The sequence below is a fragment of the Emydura macquarii genome, unplaced genomic scaffold (assembly GCF_026122565.2).
Source record: "Emydura macquarii macquarii isolate MOO-44397 ecotype Brisbane River unplaced genomic scaffold, CSIRO-AGI_Emac_v2 contig_2422, whole genome shotgun sequence".
Classification (NCBI taxonomy): Eukaryota; Metazoa; Chordata; order Testudines; family Chelidae; genus Emydura; species Emydura macquarii.
Genome location: NW_027132559.1, coordinates 21596170 through 21618887, shown reverse-complemented (window position 1 = coordinate 21618887; position 22718 = coordinate 21596170). Strand labels below are relative to the sequence as shown.

General features: G+C 40.3%; 1 protein-coding gene across 5 annotated transcripts; it reads right to left on the bottom strand.

Annotated features, from left to right (window-relative positions):
• Nucleotides 1-1874: 1874 nt before the first annotated feature.
• Nucleotides 1875-22297, bottom strand: TMEM196 (transmembrane protein 196). 5 transcript variants are annotated; one of them, XM_067561666.1, is made up of 5 exons: nucleotides 21495-22297; nucleotides 8227-8283; nucleotides 6041-6295; nucleotides 4018-4091; nucleotides 1875-2614 (listed from the first exon to the last, which is right to left on the bottom strand). In XM_067561666.1, the coding sequence occupies exons 1-5, from the start codon at nucleotides 21657-21659 to the stop codon at nucleotides 2608-2610; spliced, it is 558 nt and encodes a 185-aa protein (XP_067417767.1). In that variant the 5' UTR covers nucleotides 21660-22297; the 3' UTR covers nucleotides 1875-2607. The 5 variants fall into 5 exon arrangements, with proteins under 5 accessions (XP_067417767.1, XP_067417768.1, XP_067417770.1 ...); XM_067561667.1 differs by having other exon boundaries at nucleotides 21501-22297; XM_067561669.1 differs by having other exon boundaries at nucleotides 21513-22297.
• Nucleotides 22298-22718: the final 421 nt, after the last annotated feature.

The window sequence follows — 22718 nt, the reverse complement described above, 5'->3', positions numbered from 1 at the left end:
GCAATTTCTCATGTGACTAAATAGTTCAATTCTGGAGTTGCATAATCTTTGGCAGTTATTGCAAATATCTGCGTCTTGGTTGGGAATTGCTTGCTTCCTACCAGCTCTTTTCTCTTCAAGCTGCAGGAGCCAACTCCTTTCATGGACTTTGTTGCCCTGATGGAAACGATGGTGCCACTTGTTACGATCACTTGCCAAGGTTTCCCATTGGTCAGTTTCAAATTCCTTCATATCTCGCTTGCATTTATCTTGGGATGTTCTTCTTGTTCCCTCTGATAACTCCTCATATAGTATGTCCTTAGGTATGCAACCATCTTCCAACCTGCACAGATGGCCCAGCCAGCGCAGTTGTTTTTACTTGAGCAGGGCTGTCAGACTTGGTACCTTTGCTTTTTGAAGAACCTCTGCATTGCTGATTTCATTTTGCCATTTGATGTTGATTACACTAAGCAATGTAAGTGTAAAGTGGTTTAACCTTTTCTCTTGATGAGTGTAAGTTGCCAGTGCTTCTCCACCATACACTACTCACGTGTTTCAAGATAAGTGTGTGCATAAGTGTTTGCAGGATCAGTGGCTATGTTTTAGAAACCTCCACAAATAAGTAACAATAGTTTTTCTAATCATAATAATGACATGATTTTAATGTCTGAAAACTCATGTCCTTCCAGGGATTGAACAAACACCTGACAGCATCAGAAATTCCTAGCTGCTCTCCAATGGGATAAAGCACTTATTTCTAGTTCTGCTGAATCAGACGATATTGTACCTTCACTGTGTAACTGCTTCAGATATATATGCTTGTTGGTTTTGCTTTGGGATGCTGAAAAGTTTAGGAACCTACTGCCCATAAGTAATGCAGTCATCCCAAACGTAATAACTAGAGACAAGCCTAAGCCCCAAAATTCTGATCTGGATCCTAGAGGCGCCTCTGTCAATCTCACTCTCCCTCCTAACATACCTCAGTAACTCCCCATACACCGGGTGTAGCGAGAGTTGCACAAAGCCATTTATTCTGGTTGTATGACCACCAGGGATTCCTTTGCACTGAGGCACTCCTGAGATGCCCATTTAGGCACTGATCCTGCAAAAATGTATTCAGGTGCTTCATTTTATGCACATAAATGGTCCCACTGACTTTAATGGGACTACTCATATGCACTTAAGCATATTGCAGGACTGAGGCCTTAGAGCAGATTTATGATTCACCACAACAGACATGCAGAGGATCCATAGTGTGGTCAGGGCTTTACACTCTGACTTTAAAGTCCAATATGACTCACCCATGTACGGCTATCAATGTGAGCTTTATGTCATAGTGAAAGGGCTGTTCCTAACTTTGTAACAGGATGCAGAACTCCCTTTTACCCCTTGAATATCCCAAGCTAAGAGACTTCAAGGCTGTGACATTTTATGTATAAAAAAAGCTATATTAGATCATTTCAGAGGTTTTTATGGCTCCCTCTGAGCCTTTTGTATCTGCACTTGGAGTAACTAAGGCACCTGGCTTTATAAATGGAGGATTTTTTTTTTAAATAGCCTGAATAAAATTTCTAAAACCTATAAAATGTTCCTTAAATCATTTTCCATGATTCATGTGATACAGAAAGCATATGCTCATGGGTGGGATAAAGATTCCATCTGCCATCATTTGGGAAGCCCAACATAACTCACTTGTGTTTTGTCACCACTCATAAATAATGCACCATATCAAAGTCATGCTGAAGATATTTACATCACCCTCACACAATTAGGCATTCCCCTCCAGCCTGTTTCTGCACCACACTTTATTAAGGACCTTTTGATATTTTGTCCAAATATGCAAATATAACGAACCAGATTCATAGAGCTTTCTAACAAGCAAAAATGAATTAGTCTCAGTTTTAGATTTCATTTTATTTGTCACTTATTATGAACAAATTACGAAATATACTTCATTCACAAATTGGAAATATTTACAATTTCTTTACAACAAGGCATTGTTGAGGTTTTGATTTACGGCATTCTTAAAGCATTCTGTCTTTCAAAACAAAGACATCAATGTTGTTTTCAGCATCCTCATCATTCACTCATTTGGACTCTGCATGTGTAATGCAAGCTTTTTACAAGTCTAATTTGCACTCTCTTCATTGTACAATCTACTGGTTAAACCCTCTCCATTTTAATGGGATTTTTTAAAAAAATGTCTTCATAGAATCATAGAATTCTAGGATTGGAAGGGACCTCAAAAGGTCATCTAGTTCAGTCCCCTGCACTTGAGAAGAAGAGTCTGAAAAGTCTATCTTGAGTGCAATAATAATAATTCTGGAAAGTTATCCAGACAAAAAGAAAAAAAAGGAGTAGACATGAATAAATACTGTATATCCACAAACGCCTTTGGAGAGAAATTTCAGATATGTTTCTAAAGGGAAATGCAACTGTGCTGTTCTGCAGTTGTGAAATAGTAGCCATAAAAGCCAAAACTGTTTCCATTTCATCTCAGTCTCTTGGTGTCTCTTGGTTTGTCCTGAAGAAAATCTTAAAAATATTTTGTTCCTTGAAGTTTTTAAATCTTTTCATACACTCTTCCGTTATAAATTAGCTGTGGTCCTCCATTGCTCATATTGTCTGTCATTTCCTGTAACAAATAAAAAAGCACTGATAAAAATTAAAATTATTTTATGGATCTTGAAGAAGTATTTAGCTAACAGTCTAGTAAATATTTAACAAACCCTGAATGCCAGAGATGTTTTATCTTTTAAAAAAAAATCCCATTATAAAATGAAAAATCATGTGAGTTGAGTTCTTATGAAAGAGGCAGTAGACTGACTGTTCTAGAGATGATCATTCTTCATCCACAGAACAGATGCATACCACAGATGGCAGCAGTGCAAGCTTCCTCACACTGCCCTGCCAACGTGCTTCCACTTGGATGGTAGTCTAACCAGGTGCGACATGATAAGTCTCCACGTCCACTGAGGCCTTGGCCTCTCTGCTGAGATGCCCAAAAGGGTGCCAGCTAATGTGAGCTCTGGAAGAGGTTTTTGTGATATAGATACCAGTCTGCTGAGGTCACCAAAGCCATTTCACATAAGCCATCAAGCAACCTCTAGATCAGTGATATTCAGACTGAATCTCATGAGCTGCAAGTGTCTCTTTGAGGTGTCTCCTGCAGCTCTTTGCAGTACATGATATTAAAACATGGTGTGATTTAATTACTAACCAATCTAAGTTATTAACCAATCAGGATGCTTTTACTATGTTATTAACCAATTGAAGTTGATAAAATAAAAATACTTGGTCAGTCATTTTGCTGTGAGAATATTATATGTGTGTGTGTGTGTGTGTGTGTGTGTGTATACATTTAAATAAATATTACCCCATCATACTGTTTAAATATGAATATATAGCACTATAGTAAATGAAATAATGGATTCACACTACTGTGGCTCTTTTGGGTAATGCTGATCACTAATTTGGCTTCTGAACTACTGAGGTCTGAGTATCACTGCTCTAGATGATAGTAATGTTCTGTCAACTGGATTACGGTGTGAGCTAGTGACCGCAAAGTAAAAATCTCTGTTTCTCAGTTCTATTACTTTAATTTATTGCCAACGGTAGCTATTTGAACGTACTTATAATTTCGGAATGAAATAGTCACAATCATTATTTTCCAGACATTTCTGTTCTAAACAATAAAACTATAGTTAAGTTTACAAGTTGTGTTGGATTTAAGACTTGAAGAGACATATAAATTAGGAGTGGTGTGTATTGCTGGTGGGTACATCCAACCAGGATTGTTTGGATGTCTACAACTAGAGTGAATATTTTAAATACTTGACTTACTTCGAAATCACAGCATTCTGCCACCATGAAACATTATTTCACTGACTGTTAGTACCTTTCCTGAATGCAGTACTTCTGCAAGTGACATCACAGCATTAGCCAACTTTGATTAGCTGAAACTATGCTTTCCTCTTAGAGGTGGGACTTTCTGAAGTGACATGACATAATATGGTAGCTGCCTAGAGTTCAGCATACCTTGGAGGTAACTCTGGTGTCGGGGGAACCACCGGGCAGCTGGGCAGGTCGGTTATTTCAATACCCCTCAATCTCTAATATAAATATAACAATTATACAATAAATATAGCACAAACATATGCACATACAGTACATGTCTATATTACTTTATCAGTATAAAATATACAAAATATTATTGTATATAAAAACACTTTAAACTTATGTTTGATTAGGGCCTAATTTATTATTAATTTTTTTAACCGCCTTCCATTGTTTTAAAAGATTTAATGTACTTCAAAACACTTGTACTGGGCTTAATGTACTTTGAAAGACTTGTCCTTTCAGGCACAGTCTTTCTCTTCTCCTCTCCCTGTTCTTATCTTGCACGGGCCTTCTCTTTGTCCTTATCTCATTGTTGATCCAAGAGCCTTCTCCTTTGCAGCTCCTACCATTGGGAACAGTCTTCCTGTATCAACCTTTGTCTCATTTCAAATTTCAGCTGGAAATGTATCTTTTCTCCCTCTTTAATTTATTCTCCGTACATTATTTTAATGTTGTGCCTATGCTATTTAACCAATAAAGGTTTTGTGAAAGAGTGTGTATGAAAGATACCGTACGGATCATATTATGTTGTATTATAGTATAAGAAAGTACTGCATTCAAGATTATTTTTATTGGGACATTTCAGAGGTGCAATTGACTGTGTTACATACAGAATTCAAACGAAATAATGAAGTTTAGTCTTATCAAAGCAATATAAAATTGTAGCTAATTTCTGTTACGACATTCCAATGAAATGAATGTACAGTATCTTACTTAAAATGTAGCAATATTTCCTTAGCATTTTTAGGTGAGGACAGGCTATAATTCTGCATGGAAACTAATCTCAATTAAGAAAGTAGTGATCAGACTGCAAAGTCATCATTTCCCCTTATTATACTTGTCACTATTATATTGCATTTTATCTAAGAATCTCACAATGCTTTACATATATGGATTAATCAATCCATCGAATACTCTTTTGAGGGAGGTGGTCAGTATAATACAGACAGGTGAACAGGTACAGAGCAGATTTGTGCAGGGTCACATTTGTAGAGGCATACACAGAACCCATGTTCCTGACTCCTGATCCCCTGCTCTATAAACACTATACCTCTCAAATGAAAGGAATAGGGCATCCTGCACTTATAGAAGACCCAGGATCAAAATGAATATTTCATTCACTGGGTAAGAATCATATCTTTACACCAAGTAGGTGGTTTTAAGAATCCTATATTCCTTTTGGCCAACATTTTCAACCTTAAATTTAAAGCACATAAATCCCTATTTAGGCATCTAAATAACAAAACGTTCTTTTAACTAGTGGAAGCTATGAGTGCTCAGCACCTCTGAAAATGGGACCACCTTTATTTAAGTGTCTAAATATGGATGTAGGTGTTTAACTTTAGTAATACAGATTTGAAAATTGTGGCCTTTGCATTTACATAGCCTGATTTATAAACTGAGTATGAAGGGAAAGGAAATAATTGATTAAATCCTGGAAGCATGCAATTATGTGGGTGCAGAAAGCATTATGTGCTTCTCCCCAGTACAATATATGATAATTCATAGATATAAGACTTTCAATTATTTATGATGTGCTATATTTAGAAGCTAAGCCCTTGAATAGCTTATACAATAGAATTATGTTGAAAATGGATGTACTTCACTGAAATGGATGTACTGCAAAGATACACCACCTAAAAATAAATACATATATTGCAACAGAATAAAGCTTACACAGAATGGCAACGTTTCATTTCCCAGAAGCTCTTCCTCATATATAGTTGAAAATTGAATACACTTACGGCCAATTGCATATGTTAGAGACAAGGTGGGTGAGGTAGTATATTTTACACAACAGACTTCATAAAAGAAATGACCTCACCCACTTTGTCTCTCTAATATCCTGGGACCAACACAGCTACAACAACACTGCATATGTTAACAGGTACAGTTGCTTTGTAAGAAAAGCAGAGCAAATAAGGAAAGGCACCCAACTCACTTTCTCTGCCATTTCGTGGGAATGATGCAGTGAATGCTCCCTTTCAGAGAACATTCTCCTTTGTTCATAGCTGGCTAGCCGACAAGTGAGCCAGGAAGAAAGTGTGCAACCTCCAATTCCAATGCATGCAAGAGACATGGAAGTAAGATGCAGAGAATAGAGAGTGGAGGACTTCTTTGTCAGAGCACGAAGAAACTGAAAATTTAATATTCCTCCAATTAGTCCACAGATGCAACAGGCTGAAAAAAGGATCATCTGTTAGGAGAGAGAAGAGAGACAATGTCACAGTGACATTCTTGTCTTGTCTGTAACAGACAAATTCACTTAGATTGAAAGTTAGCCGGACGCTAATAATAATATTTAGCACTTCTATAGCTCACGTAATTTAAAGTACTTTACAACATTAATTACTAACCCCCATAACTCCTATGTCTAGGAGGTAAGCATTATCCACATTTTAGAGATGAGGCATAGCAAGGTAATGTGACTTGCCCAAGGTGAAGGCAGATCAATGGAAGAATGGGACTAGAATTCAAGCCTCCTGACTTCTTTCCAGTTCTATATTCAAAACTCTAAAGTTCAAAGTCCTGATGTTGATCTTAGTTATATCCGTTTTACTGATTTAAAGTGTAGTGAGATCAGAATCAGACTCTATATCTGTGCCATTTATTTCCTCTGCTGGAGTGCGGTGCTTTAGTGGTATTGGTATTAAATGTCTCCTAGTTGCTAGTGCCACCAACCCACGTCTCCTGTTCCAATCTCTTCAGGTCACTTTTGCAGTTTGGTCCTGTTCTCCTTGTTTGCTACTCCTTCAGCTTTTGTGTAGTCTTCAAATTGAATCATGGCTGAATTTAAACCAGTGAAACACCTAACCAAGAAAGACCTGAAGCAACTATACAGGGTGTAGTGAGGTGCTACTTTTTAGGTTTAATTGGTCAGAAAGTTCTTCTAGGAGTCCCAGAAACATCTAAATTGGGCTACAACTAGCAGAAAGTGTCACTTCTTAAAGACTGAAAGATATTTTACCACACTGATGGAAGCAACTTTCTGGAGCCCCTGGAACTGCTCCATGGACCACCAGTAGCCAGTGGACCATTGCTGAGTGCTAATGGGATAGGAATTTTAACAAGAACATAGTTCTCAAACTATTGTTCCTGGTCCAACAGTAAGGCACTATTTCTTGCAGTCTATGAGACCACCAGAACTGACAAAAGAAAGGGAGACTATTAAGGTTAGGCATGGTTGGGATGCTCCATACAATGAAGTGGTCCTTAGAATTAAAAAAAAAAAAGTGACAGTCATCTCTGTTATAGGGAATTAAATAGTTCACTGACTTTCAAAAGTAACCGTAGGGAGAGTGATTCTCCTTTCACTCATACTAGATTTACATGAGCGTAGCTCCATTGGTATTCATAGAGTTACTCCCAATTCACACTTATGTACATAAGAGAAAAGCCAGGCCTACAGAAAACTAAAGCCAGCTTTAACACTTAAATAAATTTAACACTTAAATAAGCTTTAACATTGGGCTTTATAATAGGATCTTATTTTTAACAGATAAAATATTTCTGCAGTTGCTTTTGTAGCAATTATACCATCTGTCTGCAGTCAGAAATATGATTATTCTTCAGATTCTTATATGAAACAGAAAACATCTGTAATTATTTTAGAACTGATTTATTCATGATTTTTTTTGAAAAATACTTCTTATTAAAAACAGTACTTCTAGAATTTCTGGGATCAATCTGGGCCAGTAATGCTGGGACCCAGTCCTGCACACACACACTTCGCAGGACTGGGATCCTGGTCAGAAAGGCCATAATCCAATTCCCACTGAAGTAATTAGGAATCTTTCCATTGATCAGGCTCTTAACTGAGACAGGGACAACTACAGGGGCTACATTTTTGGACATGACTTAAACAGACCATTTCAAAATGTCCTCTCTTTGCTGTGTTAATCAAAGGGCTGATTGTTTTTTTTTTTGTTTGTTTGTTTGTTTTGTTTTTTGGTTTTGGGTTTTTTTTTTGACAGCCTGTGTTTACTTTTCATTAACTTTTAGGTACCAGCAACATTTTGGACAAGAAGGATAATGATTCCATGGTGAAGAGTTCAAGTTCCTGCAGTTTACATTTAAATTACTTGGAATTACATGGAAATGCATAATGCATGCTGTGCAAAAACTTACCACAAGTCCAGATTTTTTTTTGGCGCACAATATTCCACATATGCCACAAAGTAGAAACTGCAAGAAAAAAAATACCAATTATTTCATAGTCTAAGGTCTCGAGCACTAGATTAAACTTTGCTCTGTTATTGCAGTTGGGACCACAACAGAAGGTTATGCAGTTGTTACCATTGTGTCACTGTTTTTATTACAAACCTTATGTTTCAGGAAGTTATAACTCAGCTGTAAACAGATTTATTCAGAAAGAAACTGGAATGAGAAGTCAGCCTGAGGGTGATTGCTCAGAAAAATAGCAAAAATTAAATGCAGTCTGTTTTTAAACTGTGATGGTAAACAAAATATGAAAAACAAATGTTACCAGTGGAGGATGCTTCTTTTACCCTTGTATTGCTCGGAAATTAAATTTGGCAAGCCAAAGATCAGCAATAAGGATCAAGTGTTCTAATACTTAAAAAACATAAAGTACTCATACCCTCATTCTGCAAATTGAACCACTCAGGGAGCCCATGTGCGGTATCACTAGAAGTCAGAGGGCCTCAGCACAGGAGCAGAAGTTCACTTGCATGAATTAGATTGCAGAATCTAGGCCTAACGTTTGAAATAGCAGCAATGAATATGCAGCGACAACTGTTTATAGCCTGTTTTAGCATGCGTATTTCAGACTTTAGCTGTATGACAGACAATATGAAGGAGATTTTTCTTTTTTTCTTTATGCAAATTTAGTGCTTCTAAATGAGCTGAACTGACAATGCTGGAGACTTGTGTTAGGCAAACAAAGTTTTGTGAACACATTGATTCATATTTTTGAATGAATCCACTTTTGCTCTGTCTGTGCCACTTTTGCTTTCTGTGAATGACTTCTCCTGCCCCCGAGATGTGCACGTTAACTCAGATTTGCCCAGGGAACCAATGGGAGTACGGTTCCTGGGGGAGCTAAATTGACAACAGCTCCAGGATAGGGAGAGATAAGTAGTCATGTGGAGGCACTGGGCCTTCTTCAAATGTCCCTAACATCATCAGGAGACCTCTTTGGCTCTCCACACACCCATGGTTTAATAGGCCAATTCTTTCTTCTCTGTTGTCAGTGAGACTAACCCTACATCATCACAGAAAGACTGGGTGGAAATTACTTAGGCTTAAAGCCATGGACTTTCCCAACCAACTTTTGCATTCCTGTGGGGTTTTCCACTGAAAACCTTAATTTGGCCCTTGATGGGAATGAAAACATCACAGGACAGACCTGGCCACTACACAGTCAGTAAAAATGTGATATTTAGGGTCTGTATAAACTATATCATATATGTCTTATTCCCTCACAGAACTCTGGCACATCAAATATTTCAGGTAATGAGTGGTTGCAGTACACAGTTGGAACCAAAAAAAAAAAGTCTTTATTAGGTATTTGCACATAGACGAGCACAAAAATCAAGACTCTTAATTTTTGCACTGAATAAATCGCATACAGTAGGAATAGCTAGATTTTGTTATTCATTAGTATACATAGTATAGGATAGATGAGTATCATGCCAGTCCATATATGCCGGCATGAAGGGGAAATTTGGAGTGGATCAAGTACCAACCCATTGGATCTATGCTTACATGAATGCAATGGCTGGAGGGACAACAGCAGCTACAACATCCCATAGGCTGGGGTCCCAATTGGAGATGATTCACTACAACCCCAGGCCTGTCTTCTCTCCCCTCCCCCCCAAGTTGGGGTAAATTTCAGACTTCCAGCTCTTGAGCAGGACTTGTGCATAAAGTTCTTTTGCCCAGACTTTATGTCGGATTCTAGAATTTCACTCAAAAGTCCGTCATTATAGATTAACTTCAGTTTATGGCATACTGTATTTCATATTTTTATAGGTGGTGGTTAGTGACTGTCCTGCCATAAGTGCAGGGGACTGGACTTGTTGACTTCTCGAGGCCCTTTCCAGTCCTATGATTCTATGATTCTCAGCATCCAGACAGAAAATATAAACAATTCTTTGTTCAAGATATAATAAATCTCATCCATCCATACTTGATGACTAAATAATGTAAACAGACTATATAACGTTGTTTCCTTCTAATGACGACTAGACAAGAATAAAAGGAAAATTATGCATAGAGAAAAGAAAATGTATGGATTATAGCATATTTATAAAAGGGATCTGGAAAATATTATCAGTGTTATTTTCAACATGTAACAAGCATATTTTAACTATGTGACAAGCAAAATGCCCTCCATTTTCAAAGCAGTGTATTTAGCTGCAAAACTCATGGCATAGGTCAAATTGGGTGGGCTTTTGAAAAGTTTTGCAACATTGGCCTAATTCTGGTCCCACTGAAGTCAATGAGAGTTTTACCACTGACTTCATAGGGAGCAGACTTAAGCCAATATCAAGCACTTTTGAAAAGCCCACCCATCATGATGTGACTATTATAGTTCCCTCTACTTCAGGTTACAATCAAAAGTAATTCCTTTGCCTGCAGCTAGTGCAAAATGTAGCAACATGTTTGCTCCCTGAACATGTAACATTAGCCTTACATTCTGCCAAGAGTGTAACAAGATTTACAGATTCACCTTGCTCATGTGGACTAGAATCCACCAATCCGAAAGATTGGCTGTTGATTTACTGTCCTTCCAAGACATATCAAGCTGTTCTTCAAACCATGTTCTTCAAACCATGATGGTACCATCAACTCACCTTAAGCCAATGAGTTAATGTACATTTTTAGTGATAGTCCAAAGAATAAGGAATGAGTTACCACTGCAGGTCCACCTTAGCCCTTCTATTCTCTAAAAAAATGTTAAGTAGATGCTAAGATGCCCTAGGAACTGATGTCTTTTACCATATCAAAGGAGTTTTATCTACATAAATGGAGAAAAGAGTATTTTGTGATTAAGGCACTGGGCTGAGATTCAGGAGCTATTGGTTCCATTCCTGGCATTGCCACAGACTTCCTGTGTGACCATTGGCATGTCACTCCATGTCTCCTGACTATATCACAAGCATGCTGTGAGGCTGCATTTGCTAAGGTTCATGAAGATGCTGGGATGAAAAACACGTGGTGAGTGTAAAGTATCATTATTATTGTATTTTTGGATTGTGTGTCACCCTCAATACATTTTCGGAGAAAGGGATTGTCCAACAAATAGAATGATGATTATTTATTATTTATTTATTATGAAAATCAGTTACACCAAGGATGAATTTGGTCCAATGTTTCAGGCAACTTAAAAAATCCCATGAAAATGTATGGCCAAGTCCATCCTTCTTTTATCTGATGGTGGCGTATCCTGACTCAATGGAACTGGTGCAAATCTGCTGTACAGTGGGAGTAGAAGGATTTAGAGACCTTATTCAGGGAAGTGCTACTCTAGCCCATAGACCTCAGTTGCCTCACCCAGCTCAAAAAACCCTACAAAGCTTTGGAGAGAATGGGAGGTCAAGGGAGATTATTTCGTTGATGCTGTCCAGTGCTGTCTGATTGGCAAACACAATCACACCCCGCCCTGGAATTATGGTGTTTTCACATACATTTTCTGGGGAGTTTTGAGGACTCGTTGTTACTGAGAATGGTGGTGTAATGTATGTGGGAGGCACAGGGCCACATTTACTGAAAGCAGAGCTTGCATGCGGTTCTGATTGGAAATAAATCGAATGGGTTTGTTTTGATTTGTCGTTTGAGTTTTGAACTCTTAGGTTTCACAATACTGCCAGCTGGAATGTAACATGAGCCACTTTTTTTTGGTCTTACTACACTGTGTGTCCATCTGTTGCTGGTCTCTAAGACTTCATCTTCACTAAGATATTTAATGTTATTTAAACTAGATTTTTAACTATTGAGCTACTGGGACCAGGGTTTCCCCACAACTAACTGATTGATGCTAGATGTGACTCATTCTTGTTTAAACTGACCACCAAAGTCAGCATCTTGTCACCTCACTCCATTGTTAAAAGTCCTGTTTAAATATAATTACATTTCCTAGTGGTGGTAAGCCATAGGGGGACTGATGCAGCCAGGCAGCACTTCCCAACCAACTACTTCAGACCATTTCACCTTGCTGTCCTCTCTGATTCACTACAAAAGATTCAAAACACTTTGTTGCCCCATGAGGGAATGGGGGCTTAGTTTGTGGATTGTGTAGTCACCACTCACCCCTCAGCGCTGGTACTGATTGAACCTTGTGAAGCTTAGACTTCAACTTGCAGAGAATACACTGTCCTCTGCAATGGAAGCCCATTAAGATCACTGGCTGGAGCTATACAACAATACATACCCTTGAAGAGAGAATTTATCCTCCTGGAGGCAAAGAAGATTTCAAACAATCGGACTCAAGTTTCTAAAGATGAAATATGCATAGCAGGGCATTGATGCAATTATACTATAGGCCTTCTCTTTACCTACCTCCTTTTTTAATCTAAAGTTTTATATATCGTCTTTCACCATAATACCTCAGCTCCTTACAAAAATTAAATGACTCGGTGCCCAGATGTACACATCACAGGCTGAGGAAAAGTATAAAATCTTTCATGGAGATAAGTGAAAGGAAAGCCTGGAAAAACTACCTGAGTAGCCAGGCACTAAGGGAGGGACCTTCAACCAGCACCAGTGGGAGATTTAACAGTCAGCAAAGTCAGCAAATGCTGACTAGGCGCCACCTACTCCGGGCCCCCCGTCTCTTTTTTCTGACGTGCCAGTGGCAGTGGAACAAAAAGATGGGCCCCGATGCAGGTTTTTATGGGCCCTCACATGCCATCATATATCCCACATTCAAATAAACTCTCACTTCCTTCAGCCCCCACCACTTGTCCCTGCTTCTGCATCCCTGCTCTACTCCCCCATTGCCCCTTCCACCCAGCTCCATGTCATGCCAGCTGTTCCCTCTGGTCTGGGCCCTGCACCTGTAGAGCAATCCTGTAGACCACTGCTTCTGCCAAAGCCATAACTGCTGTCATGGGAGCCAAAGCTAGGAGCCACCACTGCTGCTGCCGCCAGAGCTGGAGTCAGAGCCTCTAGAAAGAGCAGTGCACTGGTTCCTGCTGCCGCATTTGAATTTGCCCAGCCAATGGGAGGGACCTCCAATCAAAATGGAAGCTCTGCCATTGGCAGTTCCCCTCATCAGAATTCATGACAGAACTGCCATTTTGGAGGCGTACTCCCTGGGCTAATTCAAATGTGGGCAAAGGGGTCCAGACCAATGCTCAGCCTACTGGTTCCAGCAGGCTACACACAATGGCAGCAGCCTGTGCCAGGTATATGTTGTGCAGCCAAGCAGCCCTGAGCCTGCATGGGCTGCCCAAGTGTATGGGCCCGAGAGCAGTTGCACCAGCTACTTCTCTGCTACTATCATCTGACCTCTCCCCCTGCCTGATTCTGGGACTCCACCCTCACAAGTAACTAAGTCAGTCACCCTGGCTGCCTTAGAGCTTATGCAATTGCCTGGGTTGCATAGATCTAATACTGCCCTTGGCCAGCAGCTCTGGGCCAGCAGCCCCCATTTTTATAAGGCACCCAAGGGACCCACATCCACCTGTCCTGCAATGCCTTTGCAAAATCCCACAGCATTTGAGCGTGCTAGTAGTAGTAGAAATTTCTTACCCCATCTTGCAAGGCTCACGACCACTAAGTATGCTCCAGTGCTGAAGGGGCTGCTGTTGGGAAAAGTAGTTTGTTTCCATAGCCTCCATATCCTCCTCCTGCTGAGGGACAATGAGAGGTATGTGTCTGCCTGCTTTGACCTCTCCTCACCCCCACAGCACTCTCCCTAGCCAGCTCCACTCTAATTCTGTATATCTCTGCTAGACTCTGTGCAGAAAAACCAACATTTTTTAGGATTACCCCACAACTAAAGGATAAATCAGCAGCACAAAAAATACACTTTATTTAGGCCTATGCTTCCAACTTAGTTATTCTCATGCTGAGAGATATCTGAAAATGAAAACCATAAATACAAATACAAGTCTGGTTTTAAAAAACAAAAAGAAAAAGAGATTTTAGTTATTACATACTGCCTCCAAAGATCCTTAGCAGCAGAAACTATTGTTTTGTAAACTTCCTGATCAACTCCTGCAGTTTGAAGTAGAAAGTCATGTGCAAAGCCAGAAAACTGAACTCAATAACATGAAAGAAAGAAAATCCTGATATTTAACTATCTTGACTTTTTAACTGTAGAAAAGAGAGAGAGAAGCTGAAATTCCAAATGGGTGCATTGATTAGAGAAGGTGTCTGAAATCTCTAGGACCTCTGGTTTTGAGTAACATTGCAATGCAGTGGTAAAACATTCAGGGAGTGGATAATAAGAGCACAAAATCCACACAAGCAGACACAGAAATCAAGTCAGGAAAAACAGGAACAGACCAAGAGCAAATCCATGACAGAGGGAGAGAAAGAATCCAGCAGGTAGGCAGACCAAACAGAAATAAAGGTCAGCCATAAGAAAACAGGAGATTTCAACAAAATAACAACCCCCCCAAAAACCCAAACCTATTGAAAAGAGGTACAAAAAGAAAAGACATTCTCAGAAGATCTCAGCAAAAGATACTGAACACAATGGGGGAGATTTTCAAAGGCACAGTTGGCAGTTAGGCATTTAGTTCCCATTAATTTTCAATGGGATATAGGTACCTAATTACCATTTGTGTCTGAAAATCTCTCCTTATCAGAAACATCCCTATTATAAGAATGGCTATAGTAGGTCAGACCAATGGTCCATCTAGCCCAGTGTTCTGTCTTCTGACAGTGGCCAGTGTGAGGTGCTTCAGAGGGAATGAACAGAACAGGCACTTGTCAAGCGATCCCTCCTCTGTTGTGCACTGCCAGCTTCTGACTAGGGACACTCAGAGCATAGTGTTGCATCCCTATCTATCTTGCTAATAGCCACTGATGGACCATCTTCCATTGAAAGGTGGCCTTTGGGGCAGCCAACAGCTCAAGCTGAGGCAGATGGCCTGAGAGGGCTTGAGCCACCATCCTTGTGATTAACAGCTAAACGTGCAGTTCCATTGCACCACAGAGATGCCCTGAATTAGGGTGATTCAATTCTAACACATTACTGAGTAAACACCCTGCTTGCCTGAGGCCTAAAGGCCTGGATCTAACACTCAGTGAAGTCAACAGAAACATTCTCATTGACTTCAATAGGCTTTGAATCAGGCCTTAATGCTGAATGACAGAATACATTTCACTTTATACTGTGAATATTGTTTTGCATCAGATGTTTCATTAAGAGTATGTAAGTGTTCTTGTGTACATTTTTCTTTCCTTTTTAAAAACAGAATCAGAAGATTATTTGTAGCTCACCAACTAAGGACTCAGCTCAGCAAAGAATTTAAGCATGTGTTTAAGTCCATTCCTACTCAGCAATGCTCTTAAACATGTGCCAGACTTTAGGCAGATGCTGAAGTTTCACTGGAGTCTATGGTGTATGTAGTTTCCTGCAGACTAGGAGAATGGACTACTGTAAAAACTTGCTGGAGGGTTTGAACATTAAAGAAAATCTGTTAAATCTTCAGGGGTGGATCCTCAACAGGTGTAATTTGTCATTGCTCCATTGAAACCAATTGCTTCATAAACAATTTACCCCAGCTGAGCATCTGCCTTTCGGAATTCTGTGCACAGTTTAAGGACTTGATTCTGCTTCCATGGAGTTCAGTGGAAGTTTTGCCATTCTTTTAAACAGGATCAGACCAGAAACATGGTTAGTCTAATTAAAATGTTGATTTTCAGCAAGTTGGGGAAGTTCCAGAAGACTGGAAGAAAGCTTATGTTGTACAAATATTAAAAAGAGTAAATAGGATGACTTGGGTAATTATAGGCTTGTCAGTCTGACATCAATTCCAGGCAAGATGATGGAGCAGCTGATATGGGACTCTATTAATAAAGAATTAAAGGAGGGTTATTAATCAGTGTCTATCAATATGGGTTTATGGAAAATAGATCTTATCAAACTAACTTGATATATTTTTCTGATGAGATTAAAAGTTTGGTTGATAAAGATAATGGCATTCATGCCATATACTTAGACTTCTGTAAAGCATTTAACTTGATATCACACAACGTTTTGATTTTAAAACTTCAGCAATATAAAATTAACAAGGCACATATTAAATGGATTAAAAAGGTGGCTAACTGGTAGGTCTCAAAATGTAATTGTAAATGGGGAATCATCATCAAACAGGTGTATTTTTAGTAGGGTCCTGCGATCAGTTCTTGGCCCTATGCTATTTAATATTTTATCAATGAACTGGAAGAAAACATAAAGTCATCACTGCTAAAGTTTGCAGATGACACAGAAATTGGGAGTGTTTTAAATAATGAGGTGGTCAGACACAGATTGATCTGGATCTCTTGGTAAACTGGGCACAAGCAAACAATATGTGGTTTAATATGGCTAAATGTAAATGTATACATCTAGGAACAAAGTATGTAGGTCATACTTACAGGCTGGGGGACTCTATCCTGGAAAGCAGTGACTCTGAGAAAGATTTGGGGGTTGTGATGGATAATCAGCTAAACATGAACTTCCACTGTGACACTGTGGCCAACAGGGTTAATCTGATCCCTGGATGCATAAATGGGAATCATGAGTAGGAGTAGAGAGATTACTTCACCTCTCTATTTGACACTAGTACAACCGTTGCTGGAATACTGTGTGCAGTTCTGGCATCCACAGTTCAAGAAGGATGTTGCGGGTTCTCAAGAAGGATTGGCGAGAGTTCAAAGAAAAGACATGAGAATGATTAAAGAATGAGAAAACATCCTTTATAGTGCTAGACTCAAGGAGTTCAATCTATTTCACTTAACAGAGAGAACGTTAAGGAGTGACTTGATCATAGTTTATAAGTCTCTACATAGGGAACAAATATTTGATAATGGGCTCTTCAATCTAGCAGACAAATGTATAACAAGGTCCAGTGGCTGGAAGGGTAAGCTAGACAAATTCAAACTGGAGATAAGATATACATTTTTAACAGCGAGGGTAATTAACCATTGGAACAAGTTACCAAGGGCTGTGGTAGATTCTTCATCACAGACAATTTTTAAATCAAGATTGTATTTTTTTTAAATATATGCTCTAGGAATCATTTTGGGAAAGTTCTCTGGCCTTCCTTATACAGAAGGCTACATCAGATGATCATAGTCATGACCATAGAATCTATGAATCGATGACTCTATGAAAATGTAATGCACATATTTAAGTAAAGTACTAGCACATCTGCATTTTGTCCACATGCTAAATAACACTGTGAACTATTTGACTGTTCATTTGAATAAAACCTTTATTTTGACTATTATTTTCCAAAATAAACTCGGCCATTAGTCAGCACTGACAACTAAATGTGGCAAACTTCCATTTTTTAAAATTTCAGACCATCAACATTGGTTTAATGATTCAAACTTATCCCTTACTCTGTGATAGTTCCATCTAAACAGCTGGACTAAACAGCTTTTTTGAAAACTTGGGAAATAAAAAACTCCATGTAACCATGTATTCCAGATATCAACTTGGAACATAATTCTATAACCAAATTATAAATGGCTGATATTGGAGGTTCCTAATGGAAAGGAAGACTTAAGTGTGCAGCAATCATAAACATGGAAACATTACCTGTGTCTCTATAAAGACACTGACTGATGCTTAAAGAATGCATAACACTTAGGGATGTTTTGAAGCTTATCATTCCTGAGTGTTGTAGCCATAAAGGAGTCATCAGGTGTCTCCATATAAGTGAAGATAAATGGCATATTTAACTGAAGACTTGGTTTTTCTGTGTGAGCATGGGGGATTCGGGCTGATTCTCATTTACAATACAGCCTCTTTACACTTCCGTAATGTAAATGAGAATCAACCCACATATACTTGAGAATTATAAATATATTTTATATACACACACATTTAAGATTCCTTCTTAGCTATAGAATATTTGACAATGCTGAACATTTGATGATGTTCTGTAGGCATATTTTTTGAAAGAATATTGTTCTGATTTTATTTTTGTGCAGCAGCCGTTGCAATGCATGCTGTCAGGCTCATTATACTTGTGTGTGAGTAGTTCAGCATGCTCATGCTATTGGTTGATTTGTTTCTATGGTAAGTTGGACAACTGAATTTTAAGTGGTGGATTTCAGAAATACAGCATGATTTCTATTGACTTGGAGAAACTAACTATAGCAGGGGGAGTAAATTATGACAAGACAAGCTAAACAAGAAGAAAAAAATTCCAGAAATCAATAGTATGTCAACTGTAGTAGAGGATTTTTATAATCTGGCAACCACCACAATATTTTATAAAGAGCACAGATACATTGTATATTTTACACATAGTAAAATAAGTTAGATAAACATCTATTCATTGGACAGATTGATTGATCAGTCATAGATAGAGCTGTTTTCATTTGAATATTTTTCTCTTCTAATTTTCTTTCTCTTAGCAGAGGTCAATTTCATAAACTATGAGAACAGAGTAATTACGTAGGTCAAATTTTATAATATGTTTTCCCATATCTTTTAAATAGGTGAATACCCTAATGCAGACTCATTCATATCTTTCTATTACTTCATTTTCAGCTATTCAGATCCCTTGGGCTCGATCCTGCACTGTGCAGAGCAATCTGGTCCCAACTGAGCAAAGCACTTAAACACAGCTTAACTGTAAGTATGTGACTAGTCCTATTGACTTCAGTGGGACTATTCACATGCTTTAAGTTAGGCATGTGCTTAAATACTTTGTTGTATTTGGACTATAAACAGGACAGCTGTTATTAAACAATAACATCTATTTTGTAACAAGAGGACTAATAAGTTTTAGACTAAACATTATTACCTTCTATAATTGACAAGATAATGTCATTTCAATAGTAATACATTTAAATCTTGATTGCAGCGCAGGAAGCTGCTTGCATGTGTATAATGTGTACATTATACTTGTGTGAATGTCATGTTTCCTGTAGTAACGTTACCTGAAAATGTAATGAAAGACCTTTGATCCAGTTCTGCGCAGGCATAGACGTAGGCGTAACTCAGCCGAGGCCCAGTTTCTCATGTAAACCAATAAAGATGAAGGTTACTATGGAAACCTTAATTCTGGTGTTTGTGGATTTTAAATCTCACACAAAATGATAGAGAGATTCAGATATAATGTGTGTGATTTAAAATCCACAAACACCAGGAAGTTCAGAGCTAAGGTTTCCATAGTAACCGCATCTTCACCCACTTGTGACACTAGGCCTTGGCTGAGTTACATCTATATCTATGTAAGTGAGGACAGAAGTGGGTCAAAGGTCTTTCATTACACTTTCAGGTAACATGACTGCAGGAAACATGACATTCAGCTTAGATCTGGTGGTTTACCCTGTGGAGGTTCAAAAGTAACAGTTCTCCTTCTCCCTTTTACCTTCCCCACTAAGGGGAAATCTTGATGCTAAAGCACTGAACCAGAAAATGGTTACTTTGTGTGACACACAAAGAACCTGAAATGCTGCTCCAGCCAAGCCATGCTCAGTAAGAAACGAAATGGGGAGAAAGGTGGCTCTACACCACTTTTGGAACACCACAGTCCTGAAGCTGGTAAGAGGCCAGGTCAGCTCCCAGGGCAAAGCCTACAGCTGCTCTAATGTGTGTCCTGTTACCAGGGGCTCCAAAGAGCTGTTCTATCAGCCACAGACCTCTGGAGAGCAGTGGCACTCTGGCCACTCCCTTTTCATCCGCCACACCACCAGCATTTCCCCTATGCCAGATCTAGGCTGCCTAACTACTCCCCCCTATGCCGGGGAATCCTCAGCAGGCTGGATAAGCCATCTTTACAGCCCCTTTGAACTGAGGGGTACAAAGGGATGCAGTTGAGGGGGAGAGGGCAGGATCAGGCCCAAGATTTCTACTTTTACATTCCAATTAAAAGCAATATAATTACAATCCTTTAGCCATTACGGAAAGCAGAATAGTTTGCTGAAAGTCATATTATAAAGGAGCAAAACCAGTCTATTGAAATGAAGACAGTTATGTAGGAAATATACATGGCTGTGAAATGTGTTTCAATTGTAATTTTTTATAACTTGAGGTGAAATCCTGGCCCGTATAAATCAATTGCAAAGCCTCTGTGGAGCCAGGATTTCATCCTTGGTCTTCAAATTTCTCCTTAAAGTCGCCTCTTTGAGCAATCCTCACCATTCTTTTTTTTTTTTAAATCAGAAATCCCCCTTTATCTGCAATGTTGTTGGTAACGCCCTTACCTGTTGTCTGGTGTGTTGTATTGTCTTGTGATTGTATCCTCTTTGGGACAGGAATTGTGTCTCACTCTATGTTTGTACAATATCAGCACTATGTACATAATTTTATTTACAATTATTAATGCCAAGGATAAGACTACATTAATCCCTTTGGTAGAAGGGACCTGTAAAGATTACCAGAGCCTTCACCAGTGGTGAGTAATCAAGAGTATTCCTGCTTCTTATCAAATAAAAAGTAAATAGTCCTTTAGCAAATTAGTTGTTTAATCATAATCAAATAGCACGTTAGAGTTTAAAAATGCTCACTTATGTTTACCTGGATATTCTTTGTTTGCAACTCTTGGCTTCAACAGTTTTCATACTATTTTTGGAGGTGAGCGCTTACTAGACAAAAGGATCAAACTGAAAATATATTAAATGCGTTCTGAGATGTGGAATTTACAAAAAAATGCTGGCTGGAGGGAACACAGCTGGATGTTAATTGTGCTCACCCAGATTTTTTATTTTTTTATTTTTCTAGCTAAATTCTTCCTAGAAGTTCAGGTTGTCCCTGACCCTAAGAAAATGATGTAATAAGGCTCCAAGAACACTTTCATTTTCTTTGCTCCCTCAGCAGCTCTGGAATGCAGAGGCCATGCCCTTGACATTATTCTAAAGGGGACCTTAGCTCTTCCTGCCCAATGACAGGGCCAGCTGGGGTCTTTGGCTTTTACAAGCCAAACTCCCCACTGATTTCAGGTTTGCAAGCTATGGCCCAACCTTTTGAACACTGGAATCACACAAGGGTCCAGGGAACCTTTCACACCAGGGGAGAAGAGGTTCAGATAAAGTTCAACTGTTTGCGAAAAGAAAAGAAAAGGGGGGAACCCCTCCGAAAATGCAAATCTTACCCATCTGCATGAATACTGCACAGATCAAGGCTTCCAGCCCGGCATGCACAGGGTAGGGGAAGGGAGCAGGGGTTGCACGAGGGGGGGGGGGATTGTTAACACAAACTCATCATCACCACAAAGAGTTAATTAGAGAGAGAGAGAGTGAAATGGCTAACGTACACACACCCCGCTCCATACCGGAGAAGAGTCTCCCAGCTGTGGCTTATGCTCTGCAAGGACCAGGCTGAAACTGACCGCCCCCACGGCCACGCTGGAGACCCCCAGCCCTATCTCCAGCACGGAGAGCACCAAGAGGCTCCCAATGATGTGGCTGCTGGTGCACATCCTCCCTGGGTCATCATTCCTTCCAGCTCAGCCGGGAAAACGAACCATCCGCCTCCTCGCCGGCGCCTCCCTCCCTCGGGCTGCCCCCCAACTTTTCTTCCTCCTTCTTTCTGCAGCGGCAAAGCGTCAGATCCGCAGCTGCGGGGCCGGGCGTCCCCCGAGCAGGGCGCTTCTCCTCCGCCACCGGAGCAGGAGACACACAGGGAGCCTCCCGATGGCTGGAGCGCGGCGCTGTCCACACGCCAAGGCAGCCCGGACAAATCGCCGCCCGCCCCCGCTGCGGCCAGGCGGGCTGATAATCCCCCGCGCGGCGCGCACGGCTGCTGGCTGGGAGCTCTCCAAGGTACCGCCGCCGGGGTCACACGCTCGGGTGTCGCCACCGGCCTCTCTTCTGGACGATCGCTGGGCTCGGCTAAACCGGGGATGGAGCCGGGCTGCGGAAGGGCCCGGCCGAGGGTTCCTGGTCTCTCTCTGGGCTGGAGCTTGCACTCGAGTGTCTCTCTCCCCCGTCTCTCTCCGCGAGGCTGGGAAACGCAGATTAAATTCAGCACCACGCTCCACTCGGAGGCTGTCTCTCCTCCAGAAAAGTCGACCTTGTCTGATCGCCTCCTTCACTCTCATTGAAATGACCTCACTGGGATGGGGTGGATGGTTTTTTTTTTTGGGGGGGGGGGGGAGAAGTGGGGAAAACCCACCCTGGCTCTATTTATGTATGCAGCTGGGACCAATATACAGGCGAGCCTCTATAGCAGCCCCGCCCCAGGACCCAAACACAAGGCAACCCTTCCCCTCCCCCCCGCCCCCCAACACACATCTCCTTCATCCCTACCCCCACGCCTCAGCTGGGTTTGCCCGGGGAGCAGGAAAGTGGCGGTGCTGGCAGCAGATTCCCTTAATGCAAAACTTTGGTGGAAGGTAAAAAGCTGGATTCTGCTGAATGTTGTATCGCCGCTGACCCCCCAGTGCTGTCACAATATAGAATAAGCCTAAATCTTCCTGTTACGCCGATCAAACCCAGATCTCAGAGCAAGAGCACTGCAAACACTCAGATCCCGCATT